The sequence below is a fragment of the Tursiops truncatus genome, chromosome 15, assembly GCF_011762595.2.
Source record: "Tursiops truncatus isolate mTurTru1 chromosome 15, mTurTru1.mat.Y, whole genome shotgun sequence".
In the NCBI taxonomy this organism is placed as follows: domain Eukaryota; kingdom Metazoa; phylum Chordata; class Mammalia; order Artiodactyla; family Delphinidae; genus Tursiops; species Tursiops truncatus.
Genome location: NC_047048.1, coordinates 31,814,023 through 31,833,000, shown reverse-complemented (window position 1 = coordinate 31,833,000; position 18,978 = coordinate 31,814,023). Strand labels below are relative to the sequence as shown.

The following is an 18,978-nucleotide window of genomic DNA, read 5'->3' as shown; positions in this document are numbered from 1 at the left end:
TTAGGTTGTATTGAATTTGTAAGGCCAGTAAAGTTTTATCTCCTTTTTGTTCTGATGAGAAGCTCAATTGTCATACTGTCCATGTTTATTTCTCTTTTTCTCCACATGAAAGTTTTTGAAATGAGGATGGAGGAAACCTAGAAATGCGTCATGCAGTCAAGTCTATTGATAGAAATGCGTCATGCAGTCAAGTCCATAGACTTGTTGGGTCATATGGGTGGAAAACTTAGGAAGCAGTTTGGTGCAATGGAAATATATGTAGAGTTCAAATCCCAGCTAGAACGTTTATTCACTGTCTGAACTTGAGCATATCACTGAGTTACCTGACCTCAGCTTTCTCTTCTGTTAAATGGGTATAAATGGTACCCATCCTACCTACCTTCCAATGTGGTATGGAGGCTCAAACAGACCATGTTTAAAATACTCCCAGAAACCTTTACATCCTGTCATTGGCTAAGCTATTGTGATGATGGTGATGGAAAGAGTGATGAGCCTCTGTCCTATTTATTTACCTAAACTGACCACCTAACTCATCTGTTTATTTCTTCTATTTCAAGCATTTGGGTTGCTTCAAGGGAAAATGTAATGTCAAAGGGTGTAGTTTAAATGATCAGATCCCTTTCTTTTCTTTTTCCTCTTTCTTCCCTTGACTAGCTTCATCCTGGCATATACCATCACTGCATTCACTCTTTGATTTACCCAAAACGTTTTTGAGCATCTATTCTGTGCATGCCGTTCAAATACTCCTGGGAATGTGGTACCCAATCACACAGACTTGGGTTTCTTCCCTCAGGGGCCTTACAATCCAGTAGCCTCTAGGTCTCTATCTCAACCCACCCTGTGGCTCTGAAAATAACCTCACCACTTTCTTTTAGTTCTTTTTCATTGATTCTGCCACCCTGGGTATGAGCTATTTCCTCCTTCTGCAACATTAAGCTGGCCTTTCCACATATTATTTTGTCAACCTGTTTCATACCATCTGGCTATTTTCTGCTCACCTTTCAACTCTAGGTTTAGACGTCAATTCTTCTGGAAAGCCCTCCTTGATAAACCATAGGGGATAGGCGAGCCCCTCATATTTCACTTCTCATGGCACATACCCCTTCAACTGTACATTCCTGGTCTATTATGTAACTTCTACCAACCTATAGCTACAGAGGTTCCTGGGCTACATGAATCCTCGTCACCACTGTAGCCCCTGAGTCTAGCACAGGACCTGCCATCCAGAAGATGCCCAGTGTTTTACTGCTGGAACAATGGCATGAATATCAAGTTCTTGCCTATTTGAGTAGTTCATTGCCCTTGCTTTCTGGCAGTCTCTCCTAATTTCATTTCTTCCAAGTCCAGGTATAATTCATTTTGTGACAACCTTTTTTTTTCTAGTTGGCAAACTATTAGAGGCTAAAACTTATGCAACGCACCATGAAAGACAAGGTCATATTTTATCATCTTTGCCTGTTGCCGTAACCAGATTAGACATCTTTCTACAAGTGAGGTGAATGCAAGCCAACAGATATTTACCAACAAATATTTATCATGTCAAACACCTGATTACAAAAAAGAGGGAAATGTTAAAGATGAATACGGCAAGTCCCTGCCTTTAAGGAGTTTACAATCTTGTGAGAGGCTGATATTGGATATACGGAAATTGGATAATTGAAAACCCAGTCAAAGGTTTGGTTCTGGAAATTCATCATAAACTATGTGGCGGTGGTACCTAGTTTCTGTATATTAACAGTGTCATGTGTCATGTCTTCTCAAGGTCATGGGTTATCTCAGCTATGTTTAGGGTCCACCTTTGAGAAGGGACCAGAGAAGGAGAAGAAATGTTGATTCACGTCCCTGGGATACAAACAGGAAATTCAGTTTTCATAACGGGATGTGAGTGCAAATGATTCTGAATCCATTCATATACAAGACGATGGTATCTACTTCTTGCATTGATTTTGCATCTAGAATGTTTACCTTTCCCTTCACTAGAGCATTTCATTTTCTGTGACAACATTCCAGTGAAGAGAGTGTATGATTCTCTTTCTAGGAGTGTGACTTAATGCTCCCCATTTCCCCAATCTAGAGGCAGACCCTTGGTGATGCTCTTGGTGGGATGCTGTACTTAAGCAACATCCACAGTGGAGCTGGTGCCTCTCTGAGCGACTTGGTGCTGGCCGTATGTACAGCGACCTCCTCTCTGACAAAAAAAAGTTGCTTTACACCAGATCTATTAATTTCCTATTTTAGAAGCAGACAGACAGAGAATCCCCTGGATAACTATGATAGAGTAAGTAACCCAGTGATATTATCCCAAGTCATATCTGCAGGGTAACTGTAAGCAAGCTATTTAAGGGAACACAAGCCATTCTTTTCCTTTTGTGGATTTGGCTAAATGCAGTAATATCAGCAGTGGTGTAGGTCTTTGAAATTCATCTTGAATATAAATTTGATACTAATATTACCCTGGTGGTAGTGGTAAGAACTTTTTGTCCCCTTCTTTAGAAAATAGCTGGCTGTGAAGGGAGATAGATTGTGAGGGTGAAAGGCCTGCTCAGGATTGAAGGTTTCCTCCATACCCAGGAGACGAAGGATCTTTACTGAATGATGATTTACAATGCGTTATCTGTTCCTTCCCTTATGAAAAGGGTTTTTGCTAATATATATTTGCTTGGTTCAATTGTCAATTAGTTTATCTGCCCTTCTGTCTCCACCGCCATATTTGGGACAGTGGTGGGCAGCTCCAGCTGTCACTCAGGGATAGATGGCAATGGCAATGAGGTGATGGTATTGATGCAAAAAATGACAGCTGAACTTTTGCTGCCCTAACTTCCCCTTGTGCTTGCAGCCATGTAGAGTACTGGTCCGACAATGTCAGTTTCCTGGTTTTGACAGTTTCCTATAGTTATGTGAGAGGTTACCATTGGGCGAAACTGGATGAAGGAGACAGCAACTTTCTTGAATTTGTTTTCCAACTTCTTACTTTGGAGTCAGAATTGGATTGGTCCAAATATGAGTGTCAGCATGCACTATTGGGGTGGACTCAGATTGTTTGCTTAGTGTTTCAAAGCTGCCCATTTATAAAATGAAGGTAATGATTGTGTCCCCATCCTGAGGCTGCAGGGTGCATTGAAGGAGTTACATTTATACAAAATTTAGGGCAATGGAAAGCATATGTTGAGAGCCGTTCTAATTATATTCTTGTTGTTATTAATAATGTTATAATCACCATCATCATCATTAGCACTGTTAACCTACTTAGGTTCTGCATCTTGGGATGGCAAGAACAAGATCTCATGCCTTTTTGGTAACCTCCAACTTTGGCTGGGATACTTCAGAAAATATTTTGTGATTGAATTGTTCTACCATAACCCTTACAGATATCACCCCTCATCTTAGCCAACAAAGAGGTCAGTCGTAGCATCTTTGAAAGGACTTGAGCTTTGGAGAAAGACATGGATTTGAGGGCTGCATCTGCCGCTTACTAGCTTCCAGACTTTTTGCTTCTCTATCTGTGAAATGGGTGTGATAAAAATAAGGTTAGTAAAAACATAGTTCCTGTAGAGATGAAGTTAGATAATGTATTTAAAGTGACTACCATTGTCTAATGCTTAGAATGAACTCAATGAATAACAGCTGCTCTGGCTGCTACTTTTTATTAATAATGGACAATAATAGGGCATTTACAGCTATTTCACAGACAGAGAGGTGAAGCCCTATGCTGCTTGGCTTTCCAACAAGAAATCGTTCAGTACGATGTTGGGGTGTTTCAACGGGGAAATTTTTTTCAACGGTGCAGAGCAACATTTGATGGTTTGACCTTGTTTCTCAGGGCCCTGAGGTGCTGGGTGAGTCAGAGCATGTCTTGGTCCTAGGAGGGACAAAGGGACTAGCTTGGGAATTTTTCTTGCCACAAAACATTTTGAATATGTACATGTGCGTGTTATCCTTTGAAATGTTCAAAGCAACATCTGTGAGAAAAACAGCAGAGGTTCCTGCCCTCATGAAGTTTACAGTCTAGTTGGAGACAGACCTCAAAATATATGCAATATAAAAATATACGTAATGTCAAAATCAAAATGTATATCATGTCAGACTTTGACAAGGATTTTAAAGGACAAGTCAGGGCCCTCTGAGACCCTGGGGCTGCAGTGAGCAAGCTAAGAAAACCCATGTTCTTAAGTGCCTGGTGTTGTTGGCTGGGAACTTCACTTGCTCCAGAGGCTGCAGATTTTTCTGAGATAAGCACGTTTCTTTGGAAATATCACCTCATAAGAAACCATATCAAGGCTACTGACTAGCACAGTGCCATAAATATTTGATTGTCACTAAGTTTTAAGGAGTTGAGAAAAACAATCTCTACTGTCTTCTGTGGCTCCAAATGGAAAGTCAGGATGGAACATTTTGCAAACATGACACCTCATCATTGCAAGCCTGCCGCCTACTCGGCTGGTTTGTATATCTGGGGCTGGTGTTTGCCAGCCGCAGCAAGATGGCTCCTGGCCTCTCTCTCTCTGCTTCCCGGTTGAGGCCGGGAAAGTGAAATGAAACAAATTGCTTTCACTTGAATCTGTGAAATGGATTCCTATTATCTTTGTTGTCTGTTTGTTTTTTGTGAATTATGGCCTCAGAGCAATTTCAGAGTTCTTTGTCCAAGAGATGCTTTTTTTTGTAAGCCAGTGTAGTTAGGAAACCAAGGTTTGTATGTTGACCTAATTGAGGTCAGATTTGAACCCATCTCTAACTGTTTAAGGATGTCTAGTGGATTTGGGTAACTAGCACTTACTGGTTGTGTGAGTGGGAGGAAGTAACCCCACCTGCCTTTTCGTGACAGTATGTACCACACTGGGTTCTTACTAACTAAAATAATTATAAACAAACAAGCAATGCTGCTTTGGTGAATTTTGTATTCTCGGTGCTGAGAGCAATGACTAGTACATAGTGTGCTCAAGAAAAGTGTTCTTATCATCATCACCATCATCTTCACCATCATCTCCATCCTCCACCTCATCATCATCATCATCATCATCTCCATCTTCATCTTAGTACAGATTCAGTGGCAGGAATTCTTCAATAAGACTAAATCAGGTTCAAGTTCTGGTTCTGCCACTTACCTAATTTACTAACTCCCATACTGGGAAATATTTCTTCACCTGTTTGGAGCCTCAATTTTCTTACCTTTAAAAGAGACCATAATATCTATCTCTTGGGGGTGGTTGTAGGGATTAAAGTGCCTGGCACACAGTAGAATCCAACACACCTCCCCATGTGTTCTCCAGAGGAAGCACTTTGCTGGACCAGAAGGGGGACCAATTTCATCCCCACAATGGGGCATATATGCTCACAGGGCTTTCTAGATTATAAAACACATTCCTGTAGATTTTATCCCTAGACAATCACAAGACCCTCATCAGGAAGAAAAATATGTATTATGGTTTATATTAATCAATGAGGAAACGGGGTACATGGAGGTTGAATGACTTGCCAATAGTTCCACCATTATGCTCCTGGCTTTTCAACACTTGTCTCTGATTCCATAGTCACAGCACCAATAAAAGGTTAGAAGGTAACAAACAGGGAAATTACCCAGCATAGTGTTTTTTATTTTATTTATTTTACTGCAATCCATAAAAGATTTTATGTCACAACCCAATTCACCCACATAAAAGTTTCATGAAACAGTTCCTTACTCTTTTCTATTCTTTTCTGGTGTGGTATAGTTTATTTCATTTAAAGAATGTTGGTGTGATAACCCCTACATGGGTTCTACATCCCAAGGGTTCACACCTACAGTTTGAAAAACCCATAACATTTCCCCCCAAGATGGTGTATTGGGATAATCTGGGGCACTTTTACACAGTGCCCAAGCCTGGATCCCGCCCTTGGAGATTTTAAGCCAGTGGGTCTGGGGTGGAGTCCTAGCATCTGGCTCTATAAGAAAACCCCAAATGACCTGATGGTCCACAGGCTAAGGAACAATGTCCTGTTACATCACTCTGATTGTTTCCACCTGAAACACTCTTCTCTATTGGGTGTTTTGACTTTTTTTTTTTTTTTTTTGGCATTTTCTCTATCACGTCCCAGAACATCCTTCACCAGGGAATTTGTCTATCTTGGTCTCATCCCTTTTGCTTTCTAGGAGAAAGTAAGACCCCCTATACTTAGGTTGAAGGACAGAAGTTTAGCTTTTCAGTTATCAGTGGGACAAGGAGCTCACGGTTCATGGGAATGACTGCTGAGTCCACGTATTGGGCAGGAGGCCTGTGAGGAAGGGGCTCTGGTCCTCTGACGATGTGGCTCTGAAAGGGGAGCTGACACATCCCTTTAAGGAACCCGAAAAGGCTGCTTAATTTAATCCTGCATTAGAGACATCCCCGGAGTGTGACTGGAAATGGAAATGTAAGGATGGCACAAATACTGTTTATCCAGATTTTTCTTTCCAACCCTGGGGAGCTGGGAATTTAAAACAAACAAACAAATCACCCAGGAGCTCCCTGAACTAGTACCACCGACAGATCAGCAGGAAAGTGGAATTTTTCCGGGCAGCCTCCTCTACCCTCACCTCCTCCTCTGTTATACAATTTAATTACAAGTTTAATCACTTCAGAAACGCCATCCATTCCCTCCAGTGTAGGGAGATGTCTCCTTTCCAAGCAGGCGTCTCGGCGATAAGCAGCTGTCCACGGGAATGGCGGATGGGACTCTTGAAACCTCTCCCTCGACGAGCCAGAAAGACATGACTAAATAAAACCTGAAATTGTGTTGACATTTCACTGTGGTTGTTGTAGTTTTAATAATAGAGGAGGAACAAAGTATTTGTAGCTTTAAATGAAGAGGCAGCATTTGGCATTGAAATCACTGGGGATTTTTTGTACGAGGCTTTATTTTTGCTTATTGGGAGAGAAGAAAAAAACAATGAGCTAGGGAGAGACAGAAGTTCAAGAAGACAAGGGAAAAGCAAGATGGCTCTGCTTTTCCTTCATGGCCTTGATCACCACTGGGGTTCTGTGGTCAACTGTGGGTTCCTTTCTTGAAAGCCTGTTTCTCCTGTTGCCTGTTTGGTCCTTAGGAACAAAGATGGCTTTGGATTTCGCTCACCACGTTATTGCGTGTGATGAATGAATCTGTTTCTATAGCGCATCCTATGAGGCAGGGTGCCGTGTTTGTTTCCCCGTGATTTGATTTTTTAACATGATCTTCTCACAATTACCCTGTGAAGTCACTCATCATGCTCCCCATTAAACAGAAGCAAAAAAACTGGAGCCAGGGCATTGCAACAACTTGTCTGAGATCACACGGTGAGTCTGCCAAACAGCCAGGCCTCCAGATCTTCCAAACACTGGCCCATGGCTATTTTAAGGTCAATTTACAATTAACCACTCAGCTTTGTTGTAAATTTATCTGCAATGTTCTCACGGTATTTTTTTTTTTTAATTTACCCATCACCATCTCTCTTATCTCTTTGAGCTCTGTCTTCATCCCTCTTCTGTCTCCTCCCCTGATCCCCCCGGTGTCCCTCCCCCACCTTGAAAATATTTCAAAAATAGGATAGTCGCAACCTTCCCAGTGGATTCCCTAACTTTGCATACCATATATTTAGTTTAGTAATGAAAAACTCCAGCTCCAGGCAGCGCAGAGGATAGCATTTCTAATGTTTTTTAAACAGCTATTAATGTAGTCGAGTGCTGTGTGGGTTTTTTTTTTTCCGTTCCTCTTCTATGTAATCATCTGCTCAGTGTATACTCTGAAACTGAGAGCAAGGGCCAGAGGAGGGGCAAGCTGTGATTGATGGGCCAGGCTCAAGGAAGGAGTCCCATCTGGGGTTGATTTGGGGAGCAGTCAGTTGTTGAAGGGGAGGTCAGCCAGGCAGCCTCGGCGCCCCCCTTCCACACCCCCGCCGTCCCCACGTTGCACAGCGCACACACCCTGGCTCGTAATCGAGGCTTGCTTCAGGCAGATGATTTGTGGTGTGACACTAGAACAGCTGCTAAGTTTATGGAGGAGAAAGGAAGCAGGATGGTACAGCAGGTATTCTTCCCCCATTTTCTGTTTTACTCGAAATTGTGATTTGAATGAAGCGGAAGCCTTTCCTTGTATTAAGTCTCTGTTATTCTCTCCATGATGTGGATTCTGCTCCTTGAATCATGCCGGCGGTGGGGGGCGTGGGGCGGGGGGAGGAAAGGATTTTCAGCCGAGTGTGTGTGTGTGTGTGTGTGTGTGTGTGTGTGTGCACGCGCGCACGAGAGGGCTTTTCTGCTTGATGGGTGGAACTGAGCCGGTCTTAGAACCAGCAGGTTAATGATGTAATTTTGCATTTTTCTTCTTGGTTTCCGTGCCCCTGGGGGGCATGATGCAGTTTAGTTCTTTTCCGTCCAGCAGTGGAGGCTTTCTCTGAATATGCAATTCTTCAAGAAATATGCCGTTTCTTGCCAGAGAAGTAAAACAGACCAGGCTAAGAAACTAAAGTAAACCAAACTGTCAGCAAGACGGAAAACTGCAGGCAACGGAGAATGGATAGTTTCCTCCTGCAAATCCAAGTTGGTGGGGGGTCCCGTGGCTGCTCTCCTAGGCGGTGCAGACAGATGTAATCAGCTGGTTTATGAGGATTGAACCATTCCTGTGCCTTTCTTCATTATAGGGGCTGTGTTTAGGCCAGAAGAGGTTTGGGGTGGGGGGACAAGAAGTGGACTGGGGACAAATAGATTCCAGAAGCAAAAGGAGAAAGGATGCACCAGAAGTTTGACAGTTAGAGCTAGGAAAACACACACACACACACACACACACACACACACAGAAGAGAAAGAAAAATACTTAAAGCCCACCTTGGCAGGCACTTTTCCCCCTCGGTGAAAGTCAGACAGTTACGGTGAAAAGAATAAATCCATTTCATGTTCTGCCACGTAAAGACTATTTTCTGCAATTGAAATGTGGTTTGCATTAGATTCTGAGCCAAAATATTTTGCCAAGTCTGATGGGCTGCTTCTCTTGGTTCGTTTTTTAGTTTCCCAAAACTACTTTATTAAACCACTAAGGGCCATGCACGGGAGAAAGGTAATGTCTGAAAAGAAACCAAAAAAAAGCACCTCCCATTTTCTCTCTGACTCTGCCTCCTGAGAAAATTAAGGGTGTAGGATGTTCTAGTGACCAAGGAAATTCTCCTTGTATTTGAGGGACGTCTCTCTGAATGCCTGCACGCAGCGGAGTCCACACACTATGCTAATGGTCAGATTACGGTATTTGTCTTAAAATAGCGATATCCTGGCTACTTCATGCTTCAGTAAAATATTTAAATTGACATGGCATTTTTTTTCCTGTGGTGAATCAGACTTGGTTGCATTTTAATAATCCTTCTTCTCTCTGTAACTGGAGTACAAACTACCTGTCGGGTTGTCGCAGGTAATGAGGGGTCCCCCGTTATCATCTGGCTGCCGTTGGGTTGCTGTTCTAATTGAGGTTTGGTGTATGAGGACAAAGAAGTTTCTTCTGCATTTATCCTAATGGATGTTCTTGATTTCAAACTCCTACCCAGTTCTGCAGCAGCAACGGTGGGTTTTAAAACATGAGGTCTTGGCTTCTTTCCCCCCTTTTGTGTATTCGGCAGCAACCCAGCAAAGTCCAGGCCCTGAAAATTAGATGCTAGGTTTGCAAAATCGCTTGAAGCACTCCCTTGATAATGTGGGGCTACATGCAAAGCAGAATCACCCTCCCCATCAACTCAGAACAGCCACAAGCACCCTGACTCAGTAAATATCAGAATCTCTGTGATCGTTGCCCTTATTTAGGGAAAATTGTGGGTGGGCATTAGAGTAGAAGAAAGAAGGCAGCTTATGCAAATGAGGGAACGTCTAACCAGAACGCTCCAAATAACTGTTGCCTGTCACTGCCACCAGTGTGAAATTGGCTTCAGCCTTCCAGCAGGAGCTTGTTCACGTGCCCAAGATTTGCCTTGACCTGGAGTGGAAAAGGTGCCCATAATGTGAATATATTTTTCCAGAAAATCCCTTTTAGCCAAGCTGAGTATCCAGGAACATCACTTGGGAGGAAAGAAAGACATCTCCGAAGCCCTTTGAAGGTGAAAAATAATTCCGTAGGAAGTACAGTGATCTTAATTAAATATTAGCTGTAATTAGCCCAAAGTACAAATGTTGGGAATATTAATTAGGGTTCCTCTGGAATGGCTGTCAGTGTTAATAAGTAACCGTGCGGGGTCCCACCAACATCTGTTTGAGAACTCCAGGAACGGGAGTGCATCCCAAGTTCTATGGACTTGAATGCTACCTGGAGGTTCCCTGGCTACCATGGACATCGTCTCTAGAGGTGGGCACCCGTGGTTTGCCAGAATGGCATAAGTTTTGGTAGAGGTTGGTGGTTTGTCCTGGCTCCAGTGGTGCCCCTACTTGGCCCTTGCCCTTGGCCCTTGTGGCCTCAGAGCCTTCGGAAGCCAGGCTTTGGGCTTGAGGTGGCAGAAGTTTCCCAGACTGCTGCTCTAACACACCAAGGGTTACCCCTCGCCTCCCCCAGTCTGGCTGCTGGAACCCTGGCCTCTTTGAATCAAATACCCTAGCACCTGACTTCCCCACAGGGTGTAACCTGCCACCAGGTGGGAAACAGGTCTCAGGGTCACGGTATACATGACAGAGAGCAGTTTATTTATTTAAAATTGGAAACGCATCTCCCCACCAGAGATCTTCTTTCCAGATGAGGGACACCTTGGCGTGGGATAAACCCAGGCTCTGGTTCAGCTCTTGGCTTCCCTCAGAGGTACTTGTGACTGCAACCTCGTAATATCATTTACCAGCTCTGGGCTACAGTATCCTTCACAACAAAACAAAGCGGGATCAGAGATGCAGTGCATGCAAAGCAGAGAGTCTAGACCTTGGCACTATTAACCTTTGGGCCAGATAATCCTTGGTTGTGGAGGGGGCGCTGTCCTGTACACTGTAGGATGTCTAGCTGCAGCTCTGGCCTCCACCCACTAGATGCTGGTGGTATCCCTTCCTACTCAGTTGTGACAAACAAAAGTGTCTCTGGTCATTGCCTAATGTCTCCTGGGGAGCAGTCACCCTGCTTAAGGACTGGTGCCCACTAGGTCTGAGTGTCACGCAGTTTGTTTTCTGAGTTCTGGTTTGGAGAAGAGGATGCCTTTCAGATGGAACACAGAAGTCTGAAGCCATCATAGGTCTTCGCACAAGCCCACGTCTGCTGAGTTTGAAGCACGTGTGTGTACAATGCAGAGACCTGGTGATGGAAAGCACATTCTGAGAAAGATTCTACTGCACCTTTCTCCCACCGTCCTTAACGCTGCCGAACTCCAGGTCTGGCTGAGCCACCCCCTCCTTGGTTTAGGTAGAAGACACCCCCTTTCCCTCCCTACTTCACCACCAACTGTATTTCCTGCCCAAACTATCTGTGCAACAACAGCTGTTTTTTTTTTTTTTAACATCTTTATTGGAGTTTAATTGCTTTACACTGGTGTTAGTTTCTGCTTTAAAACAAAGTGAATCAACTATACATATACATATATCCCCATATCTCCTCCCTCTTGCATCTTAACTGATGTCCCCATATTTCATGATAACTCTGCCACAATGATTAGAAAACTTTTCCTGCAAAGGGCCAGATAGATAAATAGTTTAGACTTTGTGGGCTATATGGTCTCTGTCAGAGCACCTCAACTCTGCCATCAGAGCACAGTGACCATGGTTGTGTCCCAATAAAACTTTATTTACAAAAACAAGTCACGGGCCAGATTTCTTCCAGGGTTCGTTTGCTGATCCCTCTCCCATCCCCCCACCCCCATCCTGTTGCCAATGAAGCCTGACAGAGCCCAGAGTCCACTAGCCAAGCATGCGTTCACTTAGCAAACACCGGTGTATGTTGACTTTGCAGCCAGCGTGCTGCTGAACCCTGGAGGTGGAACAGAGAATGTGACACAGTCTCCCACCCTCAGGACGCTCACAGGCTAATCAGCAGGCGATAGTGGTACCTGGAGTTACGTGGGAGGTGACCACAAGCTGCAGTGTAGAGGGCAGGCAACTGATGTGGTTTAAGTGTCAAGGAAGACTTGCTGGGAAGCTCTTGATCTGGGACCTCAAAGAGAAGCCAAGGAAGGCTAGCCAGGGAAGGGAGTAGGGGAGGAATTCCCAAGCAGAGGAGGCAGTGAACAGGATGGTGTCGAGAGGATGGAGAGACCACAAGCTTCCTGAGGGCAGGCCTTCCCTCTCCAGTACAGAGAGAGGTCAGATCCTAGCAAGGAGCTGTTGCTGTTTTGCAGCTTGTAGGATTGGTTCACTCCTCCTGAGACTGCTTTGCAGTGAGGAAAGGCCATGTGGGCACATGTGTACCCGTGAAAGTGTTTCTACTGAAGGTGGAGAAAGGAAAGCTTTGTCTTTTATGACCATCTCTCTCTACCATTGATCCTGTGATCATTTCATGCTCCCCTGGAGTTTTCACAAGTCTGTCTTTCAATTCAGAGACAAGCGAGGTGGGAGGTAGGGGAGGCTGAAACGGACCTTTGGGCAGAAGTGGAATCTGTCCCGGTGATTTTCTCTTTGGAGCGTTCTCAAGGTCCCAAAGTTTCTGGGGTTTCTTGTCAGCCAGAAAGAAGTAGCGTCTTTCTGTGCACAAGGATGTATTCCTTGAGCAGCCCTGTAGAAGAGAAGAATGCTAGTCAGCTCATATACAGAAGAGGATTTTTTCTGGTATTAGTCAAGACCTTTTCGGTTGCAAGTAACGGAAAGGCGGGCTTACACTAAATAAGACATTTACTGACTCATGGAACTTAAACAGCAGTGTTACTCACTGCAGGGAAAAGCTGGATCCAAGACTTCAAATGATGTCAGCAGGACTCAGTTGATCTGTTTCTCCACTTCTGGGCTCCGTTTTCCTCTGCGTTGGCTTCTGCTTTAGGGAGGCTCCCTTCAAGAGGCAGTTCTTGGCAGCTCTAGGCTGAACGTTATTTTTCCAGCTGCCAGTCATCGAAGTGAAAGAACTTCCTCCCCAAACTCCAGCCAAGTCCCAGGATTAAGCCTCACTGGAGTTGCTAGGGGTTAGGTGGATGGGCATAAGCCCAAGTCACTGTGACCGTTAAGAGTGGAGCCCTCTGGTTAGCCAGGCAGGGTAACATGACCACATCCAGAGGTAACCAGAGACGGGCCCAGCCACATCTGCACAATGTGGGGACTGGGAGTGGAAGTGGCCCCTAAAAGGAAACCGGGCTTGTCCTGGAAGACGAGTGAACAATGAACGGCAATGACAGTAAATGTGGTTTCCCAAGGACGGACACGGTTAACTTTCCACGCCGATCGATGCAACCCCAGCACAGACAGACCCGTTCAGCCCCAAGTGCTATGAAAACACGTTGCCAAGAAAGAAACGGCTGTTTATTTTTGCTTCCAATGGCACAGACATTTGGAGAAATTAGTCTGGGGGAGGAAGGGGCCTGAGGGGAGTGTTTTCACTTGTAAAATGTTTTAAACTTATCCTAAGTGTCGTTCTCTTCCAAGTGTCATCTTTAACATTCCAATTAAGGTTCCTTCTAAACAAATGCACCAGCTCCTTGCACTGCTCTGAGAATAAACTTTTTTCCCCCTCTCTGTCATAATGGTTTTTGCTGCACTCAAGTTGCTTTGGCTGAAGAAGCTCTCAAATGTTGGTGGCGGGAACCCAGGAGATGTGAGCAGTTCTGACACTTTTGCCCTGGTATCGTTATAGGAGGACTGAAGTCACATCTAATTGACCACAGACAATGGGAGAGGCAGCTATTTGGTGTGCTTAATTGCTAAGCTTTCTCTCTCTCTCTCTCTCTTCTCTTTCTGACTGCGCAATCCCATTTCTTCTTAAGACCGTGGAAAATTTAGACCTTTGGGTTACAGTCCCTGATGCCGTGTGTGTGTGTGTGTGTGTGTGTGTGTGTGTGTGTGTGTGTGTGTGTGTGTGTGTGTGTGTGTGTGTGTGTGTGTGTGTCTGTGTGTGTGTGTGTGTGTGTGTAGGGTAGTAAAGTTATGGGAGTCCAGGTGGAGAGAGAGAGAGAGATGCTTCCTGAAATGGAAGCATTTGAATTCTTTTTTTTTTATTCTTTTGACTTGCCTATAAGTATCACACTGCATGTTTTGCCTAGATGTGAAGGGCGAATTGTTACATAATACTCTGCTTATAAAAAAAAATAATAAGTCAGGGAATGGGAGTAGGCATTGATTAATGAGGCTAAGAATTAAGTCCAGCATTTTGCAGAGATACTTAAAATGAGACAATCACAGAAGGCCATCTTTGTCCAAATTAGGCACTGAATTTTCATCAGCTGCTTCATGTTGGCACTGGGAACATCAAACACACACACACACACACACACACACACACACACACACACACACGCTGTGACCATTGCAAGGACCACCACCCCTGTCCCATTATGTGAGCCAAATCACATAAAATGTTGATTAAATTCAAATGCTTACATGAATTGTCTCTCCTCTCAAGAACACACACGTGCAATTTAATCGGTCTTGGCATTTTAAGTATCAAATCAAGGCTCTGCTGTCACCAGCGACAACTACATGCTCACAGGTCCCCAAACGGGAATGAAATTAGAAAGATCTGCCAGAACAACCCAATCCAGGAGAGCACATGCCCTCACAGTGTGTGGCTGTTGGGCTGGATGATTGGGAAAGGGTCTTCCACCCTTCAGAGCCTCGATTTCTGCATCTGTACAATGGGGCTCTATCTACAATGCTTACTGTTTCCTTGTAGGGTCCGGTGAAGATTGAGTGGGATGTATCCATCTCAGGCTCTTGGCAGCCTTGCTGAAACCCACGAAGCATCCGGGGAGCAGTTGTCCTTGTGCCTCGGGGGGAAGGTTTCTGCTTGGTGCCCACGCATGGTTTTCACTCCCTCTCTCTCTTTCTGATTTTCCAGGGTAATCAGGAAGCAGCAGCTGCCCCTGACACAATGGCTCAGCCTTACGCTTCGGCCCAGTTTGCCCCCCCTCAGAACGGCATCCCCGCGGAATACACGGCCCCTCATCCCCACCCCGCGCCAGAGTACACGGGCCAGACCACCGTTCCCGAGCACACGTTAAACCTGTACCCTGCCGCGCAGTCGCACTCGGAGCAGAGCGCAGCGGACACGAGCGCGCACACCGTCTCGGGCACCGCCACAGTAAGTGCGCACTGGCCTCCGGGGGCGCTCTGGGACCCCAGGGTTACGGGAATGACAGCGGGGCGCACCGCCGTGCAACTGGTCGGGGTTGGGGGGTGGAGGCTCTCTCCCGCAAAGCAGCCCCTAAGCTCATCCTTGTCATCCCAGCCCCGCCTAGTTCACCTTACCTACGTGCGTCTTCTCCTGGCACTGATTTAAATCAACACATTTTCCATTAACCGCGTGCATTTGTGAAGGGAAACTTTTCCGCTTCTATAGTTTTGCTTTGTCTGGAATTATGTCATCTGAGGGAAATCATACACTATGATTATGAGATTGTGACAATATAATCTTTTTTTTTAATGGCTTTATGGAGATACCATTTACATACAATAAAATTCACCTATTCGAGGTGGACAACTCACCGATTATTATTGTATTTACAGAATCGTGCAACCATTGCTACAGTCTAGGAATATTTCCATCACCCCCAGAATGAATCTCCTGCCCATTGTAGCCACTCCCCATTCCCACCCCAGCCCTCCCTAGCCAAATTCGTTGGAAATTCACCCATGTTGTGGCTTGAGTCCCTAACATCGTTTTTATTTCAGAGCCCCCAGGGGTGTGGGTGGCCTAGGCCGCCAAGGGGCAGCGGGAGTGAATTTTGCAGGACTGTTCTGCATTTTGATGGTGGAGGTGACACACCTCTATGCACCAAAAAGTCAGATTTATTGCATATGAATGGATGAAATGGATTGAAAACAAGCAAACAAACTGAAAAGAAACCGTTTATCACCACCATCAATAGAAACCAGCAGGCTATCCATAAAGGACAACCACCCTAAACAAAAATAACGATGAAAATTACACAATGTTTATTTATGTACCACCTAAAATAACCACACACCGTGCATACCGTAAGAGGTATATGTACACTTAGGAAAACTTGTTCTGTGGAATTCTTTAGAAGCCTGGACACATCCAGCCTCTAGTCCAGAACACTTTATAGGTGCAAGGCAATTGGGCCTGTTTCTTCTGCCCTCTGAGAAACTGGTATTTGCGAAGAAGTTTACTGGTTTGAAGCATGATATATTTCTTGTAGCCAAAGCAACCATTGACTAGCTTTGCTACCTGGTACCTCACTGATTTGCAGGTTAGGTTTGGAGATTTTTCAAAATAATGTAAATTTAAAATTTTTCTATTGCTTGTCCCCCCTTATTTATTGTGCCAAAATACATATAACATAAAATTGACCGTTTTAACCATTTTATCGTATACAGGTGGCATTAAGTACATTCACAGTGTAGTGCAGCCATCACCATCATATAGTCCTAGACATTTCCGTCACCCCAAAAGGAAATCCAGTATCCATTAGGCAGACGTCCTCCATTCCTCCCTCCCACCAGACCCTGGGAACCACCCGTCTGCTTTATTTCTGTCTGGATTTGCCTATTCTGTATTTTTCCCCCAAATGAGATCATACCATATATGTCCTTTTGTGTCTGTCTTTTGCTTAACAGAATGTTTTCAAGGTTTATCCATGCTGGAGCATGGATCAGTACTTCATTGTTTTTATATGACTGAATACCATTCCATGATATGGATACATCCTATTTTGTTTATCCATCCATCCGTTGTTGGGCATTTGGGTTGTTTCTGCCTCTTGGCTATTGTCAATAATGCTGCTATTGCCTTTTTAGTATTTGGCTGCTGTAACTTAGGAATGGGTTCATTAAATGGGTTTGTGGATTTAGTAGGTGTTTATTGTTGTTGTGTTGACTACCTAGTGATGGAGTTATTTATTTGTATGCTGGTTGTTTTGTCATAATCAATGGTGGTAGGGCTTGAGAAGGTTATTTTAGGACTAAAACAGGTCCCATCAGACATCATTTATTAAGCCTCAACATGGACCAACCATACAAACTGCTGTGGAAGTTTCATTCATTCACTCACAAATATTTATTAAGCATCTACTCGGGCCAGGACTCATACTTGATGATGTGGTTGAACCAAACATAAATGGTCCTTTCTCTCTTGTAACTTGGTGCCAGAGACAGAGAATAAACATGTAGCAATGAAATAGCTGTATAAACACACATTGTGATACGCGCTCTTAAGGAAAAGACAGGTGCTATGGGAGGCTAAAAAAAGATCAGAGGCGCCACTTGTAAATGAGTAGTCTGGGAACATTTCTGCAAGGACATGATATTTAAGGGGAGAAGACAAAGCATCCAGGCGAAAGGAATACCGAGGTCAAAGGTTCCAAGGTTGGAAAGAGCTGGGCTTATTCAAAGAACTAAAAAAAAGGCAGTATGTCTAGGGCATATGAAGACAGTTTGGCAATGGCAAAGGATAAAATGGGGGCAGCCAGCAGGGATCGTATCCCGCAGGCCTCGTGGGTTCCATGTTGAAAGCTATGGGAAGCCATTGAAAAGAGTTTAAGCCAGAAAAGTTTAAAAAATGACATTTTGAAAGAAAGGATTAATTGTACCTACCTTAAAGGAAATCTTAATCCAGCTGGGGAGTAGAGAAGCTCAACATCCTTTTCTCACAAAAAGAACTCTCCAGAGATCAACACGATTACATTTAAATTGCATATTGGATGTCCACAGTGCCCCAGACACTACAGGAGGTGAAATGATGAGGAGACAGGCTCCCTCCCTTAGAGAGGTTTTAGTCCACTAGAGAGCGTAGGTTATGTGTTCTGTTACTTGTCATAATGTCGCAAGTTCTAGAGCATGGATTTCCAAGGCTTTAGTGTGTTATGATGATCATGGAAGAAAACACTTTCTAAGAGATCTACCTCAAAATCACTGATGAAGCAGTATTATTTCGTAGGCTTCTTGTTGCTGTAACGGAAAACTCAGTAGGGAATGTATCGGCTTATAAAACAAAAAATTCCAGACAAGTGCTGGCTTTAGACACAGCTTAGTTCTTGGCGTGCATCTATTAGGTTCCAGCTGCATCCATCTCTGCCTCTTCTTCCTCTTGCTCATCATTCCCCACTTCTGTGTGATGGTCCTTCAAGTTCAGGCTCTTGACATCACACCAGATTCCCAGTGAAAGACTCTTGGATTAGTCCATACAAGCAAGCCTGGGAATCACTCTCTCTCTCTGGTTTGCGCAGTTCAGTGGCTGAAGCAGAGAATGGATGTCTCAGCCATGGGGCCACTGAGGAGCCCCATTCCCAAATACATAGACCAAGGATGGTTCCACCGGAGTCAATGGTAAGGTGCCTTTGGGACTTCTCGTGAAAGTTATTTAACAGACAGCAACTGGTCAGCACCAAAGGTAGTATGGTGATCCATTTGTATGGACAGGCCTGAATTGATTCATTTGTTGAGTGTAGGGAATGGAGAGAAGGTCAAGGACTGATCACTGGAGAGCTCATAGGTGGTGAGGTTTGGAAGAAAAAGAGCTATTGAATGAGATGTAAAGAGGGTACCCAGATGGGGGGTTGAACCAGGAGAGTGTTGTCATGGCAGCCTGGCAGGTGTGAACTGAGAAGACATTATTGAAGCTGGCATTGTGGACATCACTGAAGACCCAGGAGAAAGTAGCCTTAGTAGAGTATTGGGGAGAGATGCCAGGGGGCCAGGAGTTGAAGAATAAATGGGAACTATCAGAGTGGGTATGTACAGTACCATTGTAAACATTTGGAGGGAAGAGGAAAAAGAAAACATAGCATTAGAAGAGCACAGATCTCAGAGAAAGCAGTTTGTAGGAGAGTGGATTTTGATTCACTGTTTACACCGCAGAGAATTGCGATGGGGAGGACAGGGAAGAAGAGATAGGGAATGATGACTCAAGAAAGAAAGTGACAAAGTATTTTAGAGGAAATAGGAAGGAATATGA

The 18,978-nt window shown here is 44.4% G+C and overlaps 1 protein-coding gene and 1 long non-coding RNA gene across 22 annotated transcripts in view; one reads left to right on the top strand and one right to left on the bottom strand.

Annotated features, from left to right (window-relative positions):
• The window catches only part of RBFOX1 (RNA binding fox-1 homolog 1), a 2,189,093-nt gene that overhangs the window by 1,989,624 nt on the left and 180,491 nt on the right, over positions 1-18,978 (top strand). For all 19 annotated transcript variants that reach the window (XR_012326128.1, XR_012326127.1, XM_073792340.1 and 16 more), the window contains one exon: positions 14,902-15,144. Coding sequence is in view for 17 of the 19 variants with exons in the window: in XM_073792340.1 (XP_073648441.1) it covers positions 14,902-15,144 (243 nt within the window). In the remaining 2 variants the exon portion in view is untranslated. The remainder of the gene's footprint in view (positions 1-14,901; positions 15,145-18,978) is intronic.
• Positions 10,803-17,725, bottom strand: LOC141276493 (uncharacterized). 3 transcript variants are annotated; one of them, XR_012326130.1, is made up of 6 exons: positions 17,619-17,725; positions 15,312-15,428; positions 14,724-14,926; positions 12,791-12,936; positions 12,501-12,636; positions 10,803-11,226 (listed from the first exon to the last, which is right to left on the bottom strand). It is a non-coding gene; the product is annotated as an uncharacterized lncRNA (long non-coding RNA). The 3 variants fall into 3 exon arrangements; XR_012326129.1 differs by lacking the exon at positions 12,791-12,936; XR_012326131.1 differs by lacking the exon at positions 12,791-12,936 and having other exon boundaries at positions 14,724-14,830.